Raw genomic sequence first — 6,639 nt, 5'->3', positions numbered from 1 at the left:
AAACACTTTTGTTTCCAGAGGAAACATTGTTTATTCCACACAGAGTGCAAAGCGGAAGTTTCCACAAACCAAGCACCCCAAGGGGTAAAATGTTACATCCATTATATAACAAAATTAACACGAACCCGCGTATCTAATATATATTCTCCACCTGCCTGATGCATTTTTATTTGGGTAATATGACCTTACGCCATGCTGGAAACACAAAGTTTTATTGTAAAGTTATCTGAAGTCACCAGTTACATTCACAAAAGGGCAGAAAATTCATCCTGGAGACAGAAAAATCCGCTTTTCAGACATCAACACCAACTGAGGAAAAAGTCGATTTCAGGATTTCAGGACTCTTTTCCCCTCAGGATTTTATTTTTTTTCCAGGGCACACGGAAAATCTGCTTTCCAAACAGATCCCATGCACCTGTGGCGCACGCACCAGCACCTCAGGGGCTTTAGGAAGAGCCGAAAGCGGCTGTGCCGGTATTGCACAACAAAGCTCCGCTAAGCACGAACTAATTAATTAACTCATCGCTAATTGCTGGCAGCTGCCCGCCGTGCGCATGCGCCGGCTTCCGCGCAGGCGCAGAGAGCGCAGCGCCCACGTGACCGCGGGCCGGGGCGGCAATATGGCTGCGCCCATGTGCGCACACGGGGCCTGCCCGGAGCGGCCCCGCTGAGCCCGGCTCGGCCAACAGCCCAGCCCGGCAGCCCTGCATGGAGCCCCGGGAGTCCTGGGCGGCCTTGGCGGTGAGTGAGCGGCCCGAAATGTGTTGTTTTACCTCGGTCCACAAACAGAGTAGGGGTATTTTTAGGGAATATAAATTATGTGTGTATATATTATATATGTATATACACATACATTGATATGCAATATATATTTTTATTTCTACATACATATATTTATGTATATACACACTTTTTTTTAATATATACATACACACACACACGTATATATAGATGTGTGTATATATATATTGTCCTTGTGCAAAAAGGGTCGGTGGCTGTCAAATCCACAAAAATCCAGCACTGCCACCACCAAAACTTTTCAGTATTTCAGCCCTTTACTGAATAAAAGCATTAATGTTCATTGGGTACATATTGCACAGGTTCTCTTCTTAATTAGTATTGTATCTTCTGATGGTTGACGATTCTCTGGCTTGCCATGGTAATTAATCCACAGGCTCAGTCTTTCTCTGCCTTTGGGTCAGTGGGTTTTCTCTGATGTGCCCCTGCTGGAATTACCTTTTACCCCATGGGAGCTGATTCTGCTCAGTTGAGGAGCTGCCTTTATTAGTTTCTTCCTTTTCTTTGGGGTTCTGCCAAATGTCCTTGTGGCCCATAAATTCTGCATCCTTTGTCTCCACCATCAGTGGTACATCCATATTCCCAGCATTTGTTAACCTCCCTCTGGGTCTGACGTTATTGAAACATGCAGCCCTGAACTTCAGCAATTCTACTGATAATTCTGTTTTTGCTTTCTAACAGTGGGCATCACACAGAGCCTGTTGGTTCCTCTGTTTCAACAATTAAATCTCCTTTGTTGTTGATCAGGTTTGAAAGTTACAAAGCTCTAACATGAAGGAAATCCTTTTTTAGGAAAAAGTTTACATATTCCATGTTTTGCAGATGTCCTGCCTGAGCATTGCCAAGGTGGTGAGCTGAGCTGAGGGGTGGCCACAGTTTGTGGATTCAGCAGCCACTCCAGAGCCACAGGGAGCCCCTGACCTTGTCTGTGAGGCATTTCCCACCCTAAAAGCTGCTTTTCCATGGGCTCAGCAATGGGGTGAAGCCCAGTCACCACAGCTGGGCCTCCCTTGGAAACAGCCAGTGGGTTCTGTGTGGAAAATCAGAGCTCTGGTGCCTTGGGGATAGCTGCAGCAGAGGAGGGTTCAGCTGCCTGCCCCAAAGGCTCTGAGGCAGATGGATGTGAGCAGGCAGGTCGTGGCTCCAGGTGTTGGAATTAGGTCCTGGTTTTGCTTGACCATTGTATGGAGTTTATGGGGTTGTTGAATTTCCTGAGTTGGAAGGGACCCACAAGGATCATCCATCGCAGCTCCTGGCCCTGCCCAGGGCACCCCAACAATGCCACCCTGTGCCCAGGAGCATTGTCCAAACCCTCCTGGAGCTCTGGCAGCCTCGGGGCTGTGCCCATTCCCTGGGGAGCCTGGGCAGTGCCAGCTCCCTCTGGGGAGAGCCTTTCCCTGATCCCAGCCTCAACTCCCCTGGCACAGCTCCAGCTGTTCCCTGGCTCCTGTCCCTGATCAGAGAGCAGAGCTTGGAGCTGCCCCTCCACTTCCCTTGGGATTCTGATCCTGCTCCAGCTCCTGGTGAAGGTTCCTTTGATAACCCTGCTGTTACTGACAGCTGGGGGAGGAGTTGTGCTCCAGGTCCCTTATGAACCAAAAGCCATTTATTTCTCTTTTCTGCAGTTGCTGCAAACACACAGCTATTGTCACCCCCTGGCAGGTGCTCTCTTGAATACCTCATGAATTTAAATGACATTTAAGATACAGAACTTTGAGAACTTAAAGAAGCAATTAGTAACTTTTGATTCGTGTTTTAACAGATGGCCAGATTAAATCTGATTAAATCTGATCAATGCTATTTTGAGCAGATAAGGATTTTGATGAAAAAGACTGAAGAAGAATCAATGCATTCAAAATAGCCAACTAGATTAAAAGAGTAATTAACTTATTGATTAAACCTTTAGTGGTAGATAGTGAACACCTCTCTGAATCCTCTGTTACCCTGAAAAAAATTACTGGAGCAACACACATGTGATTTGTTTTCAGGCAGAGGTAAAAATCTGTGCAGCTGTTTCTTGGGTGCTGATCTATATGAGGTAGCCTTCAAACTGTGTTTTCTGAATGTCTCATAATGGATTCATGTTAACTATTGATGGTGTTTTATTTTGAATCAGTTTTTCTGTTTATTTCAGTCTTTTCCTCGTGCTTTTGTGAAATAGTTATTTTCTACAATCAGCCATGTCATGGGGTAATTAAAAATACCAAAAAACCCATCTAGAAACACAGATCATTCAGGCTTTTGTTTTATGAATAAAAACCTTCCCCTTTTCTTTATGACTTTGAAAACTCCTTTATTTAATATGATTTCCAGTACCTTAAGGGAGTCTAAAAGAGAGGTAGAGAGAGCATGTGGTGACAGGACAAGGGGAAGTGTCTTCAAACTGACAGAGGGTAGGTTTAGATTAGATATTAGAGAAAAATTATTGACTCTGAGGGTGGTGAGGCCCTGGCACAGCTGCCCAGGGAAGCTGGGGCTGCCCCATCCCTGGAATTGTCCAAGGCCAGGTTGGATGGGGCTTGGGACAACCTGGGATAGTGGAAGGTGTCCCTGCCCATGGCAGGGGGCTGGAACTAGATCTTTAAGGTCCCTTCCAATCTAAACCTTTCAATGATTTGACCATTTTTTCTTTCTATAGGCTTTTATTAAAAAAGAAATGAAAAAAGAAAGCTTACTTCAGGCTTTGTTCGACAAGGCAGTGAGGGAGTGTGAACACTTTATATGAAAACATCTGCTGGAAAAATGTGAATGTGCTTTCTAGAGATGCCTAAGGGGGAGGAGCAGAATTGCTTCAGTCTTTCCCTGATTTTATCACACAACTGCTGGAGGTGTTGGTCATTCTGTGCTCTCTTCATAAGTGACATCCACTGTCTGGCTTTTCTGTGCATAGGGAGTGTTCCATTGCTTTGATTGCACTGTTCAAAACACCAAGATTGTTTTGAAAATACCTTAAAAATGGTTTAAAAGTTGTAATATCTGTTACTTTCTTTTGTTGAGCCCTCCTTGTGAAAGCTGTTGGGTTGTGTGCAGGACCACCAGTTTATAAACTGATCTGAGGGAGGATTGAGTCAGCAGTGCTTTGGGTTACACATGCCTCAGTTACTCACATAAGCACCACTGATGTGACAATATTCATGCACTTTTCTCCATGGTTTTGTCTTGTAGGCTGGTGGAGTTGCTGGTGTGTGTGTTGACTTGATCCTTTTCCCCCTGGATACTGTAAAAACAAGACTTCAGAGTCCTCAAGGATTTAGGAAAGCTGGTGGTTTTCGTGGCATCTATGCTGGTGTCCCTTCCACTGCAATAGGATCCTTTCCAAATGGTAAATTTTCTTTGGATTGTGCTTTGTCTTTTTTAAGTAGTAATTTATGTCACATGGGACATTTGTGTCTGTGGCTTCCTCTCTTGTGGGTGCCTGGGTTCTGTGAGTCCATGTCCAGCTGTGAAGAGCAGTTTCTAGAGTTCCAGGATTGAGCAAACTTGAGCAAGACTGGGGTGAAGGCTGCTGCAGGCTTGCTCTGGAAATCAACCCTGATTCCTTGGAAGCATTCCTGTATATAAGCCTGTCCTGACTTACAGGAGCACATAAAGCATTTCTAGGTGCTGAGGAGGGCTTGAGTCTTGCTTCTCCTGGACGCTTTTGTCATGAGCCACTCTTTCCTGGCACTGGAAATGAATGGAATTTCAAAGTGCTTGAGCACTGCAGGTGTTTGAGTTAATTGCCCTGGGGATGCTCTGCCCAGCTCCCTGAAACAGCAATGCTTAAATTGTAAAGACATCAGGAAGGCTTTTGAAACTAAGGCTTTACAAAAGTAGATACTTTTAGTCCCTGCAGAGAAAAGGCATCTGAAATTCCTGATGCCTTTGTCCATTTTGTCTTTGTAGGGAGGGATGAAAAAACAGCAGTGTGTGCTGTCGGATGTAAATGTTAGGAGAACTTTGCTGACAAATCCACTGACACCTTCAGATGTTTGATGTCCTTCATAAGGTGATATAAAAAAATTCAGTTCTTTATCTTGGCTGCTCTGTTATCTCCTTTTGAGGTGATAAGCATCTTTTGATTAGTAGAAGGCAATTCACATGGCCCTTCTCCACAATTAAAATCTGTTCCCCCCAAGACATGTCATTTTTTCAGTATTTACATCTCCAAAATCTGCACTGTAGTTTTATCTTTCCAACGTATGACTGAGAACTGAAATTATCTTTAGGAAAAGGAATAACCCTTAAGGTGTAAGTGCCTTTGTAGTTGACTGTTGCAGTGAATAAACAGCTCAAGTTGCTGTGCTCAGTTTAGTTTTGTGCATTTCTTGTTCACTGCACAGAACTTTTACAAATCCTTCAGAAGTTCGGAAAAAATTTTATGGAACTAAATTCAAAATATTTAACTGACAATAACTAGGAAGAAGTTATTAATAAACTGCTACTGAAACAGTTTTGCACATTGCAGGATAGCAGAACTGTACAAATTTTTGCTTTTTGGGTTTGTTTTTCTTTTCAATTAATCAACTGATTTGTTTTTTTTTTCCCTTCCTCCCCCCCTCAAAAAAAGGACCATTCATTCAATTCAACCAAGAGACGATCCCTCTCTATCTATGGATATGGAAGATACCAGTTTTCAAAATGTGCTGGACATCCATGGCTAATTAACACATCTTTCTGTAGCTCACTACTAATTGTGGCCTGGACACTTTTGATATTAATGGGAGGATTACCAGGGATAGCCAGAAGCATAAACTTCTGAAGGAATTCTCTCACAGATTCTGTTGATACTATTGTACTGTTTTGGTGTAAAAATATCCTGGTTTTAACTACAGCCATGTGATGGAGGAACAGTGCAATGATTGCATGTATTCTTAAATTTCAGCTGCTGCTTTTTTTATCACCTACGAGAATGTGAAATCCGTGCTGCCCCATGGATCTTCATCTTACTTGTCCCCTGCAACACACATGGTGGCTGCCTCCCTTGGGGAAGTGGTAAGAAGGAAATTCATCTGTTGTGTGTCCAGGGGAGGGGAGGAAACCATTCAGTTGTAGAAACTGGTTTTTTGTCATATCTTGTGACAGTTCTTACAGCAGCTTCGTTTCTCACTGTTGGCCCAGTGCCTGGGGCTGGGTGTTGAGCTCTGAACACCCCATGCTGTTCCTGCCAGCCCTGGCCACCTCTGCTCTCCTGTTTCTGGCACAGCATGTCCTGGCACTGCACTGATAAAATGAGGTGTAGGTGGTCTCTGCAGATTTGAGGTAAGGAAATGGGCTGTATGGAACTAAGAAGGCTTCTCTGGCCCTTTTGCAACTCAAACTTAGCCTATGGCATGGTGCAGAAAAATCTGTTGTGTCTGTGGTTCCATACTCTGCTTTTATTAACTGACTTTTTTCTTTTCTTTCCCATGGGGGCTTGGCTTAGCTGTATGTTGGTTACCAGGAGTGTGGAGATGCCATTTATTTCAGCTGAACAGCAGGTGCCTCACTACTACAGCAGCACAGCCTGGCTGTTTCCTATGGGAAGCAGCTCAGCTCTCCCTGCTCTCTGTGGGATCAGCTTTCACACCCAAGTAATTTTATTCTTCTGTAGAAATGTTGCTGATTAGACTGAGTGAGATTTAGCCAGGAAACTTAATTTAACATACCAAGTACATGAAGATAGGTGAGTGCAGCACCTATAACCACTCTGGTAGGGGTAGATAGAAGGTGATAGAGGTAGGGCTGGGTGGGATTTGTTTGTGTTGCTGCCTCAGGTGGATTCTTTCTGAGCTTGGTTAGAGCCTGTGCCGTCAGGTTGTAACTTCTAACTTAAGGCAATGCACAGAACTTATTTCCATGAAGATTCTCCAAAGGCTGTTA

At 44.0% G+C, this 6,639-nt stretch overlaps 1 protein-coding gene across 1 annotated transcript in view; it reads left to right on the top strand.

Annotated features, from left to right (window-relative positions):
- Positions 1-608: 608 nt before the first annotated feature.
- The window catches only part of SLC25A26 (solute carrier family 25 member 26), an 82,440-nt gene continuing 76,409 nt past the window's right edge, over positions 609-6,639 (top strand). Inside the window, exons 1-3 of the mRNA XM_041460588.1 lie at positions 609-741; positions 3,964-4,120; positions 5,663-5,772. Of these exons, the coding sequence (XP_041316522.1) occupies positions 709-741; positions 3,964-4,120; positions 5,663-5,772 (300 nt within the window). The 5' untranslated portion in view covers positions 609-708. The remainder of the gene's footprint in view (positions 742-3,963; positions 4,121-5,662; positions 5,773-6,639) is intronic.

The sequence above is a fragment of the Pyrgilauda ruficollis genome, unplaced genomic scaffold (genome assembly GCF_017590135.1).
Source record: "Pyrgilauda ruficollis isolate IOZ18807 unplaced genomic scaffold, ASM1759013v1 scaffold10, whole genome shotgun sequence".
Taxonomy (NCBI): Eukaryota; Metazoa; Chordata; class Aves; order Passeriformes; family Passeridae; genus Pyrgilauda; species Pyrgilauda ruficollis.
The sequence above is the reverse complement of the archived record's forward strand: the minus strand, read 5'-3'. Positions and strand labels throughout refer to the sequence as shown.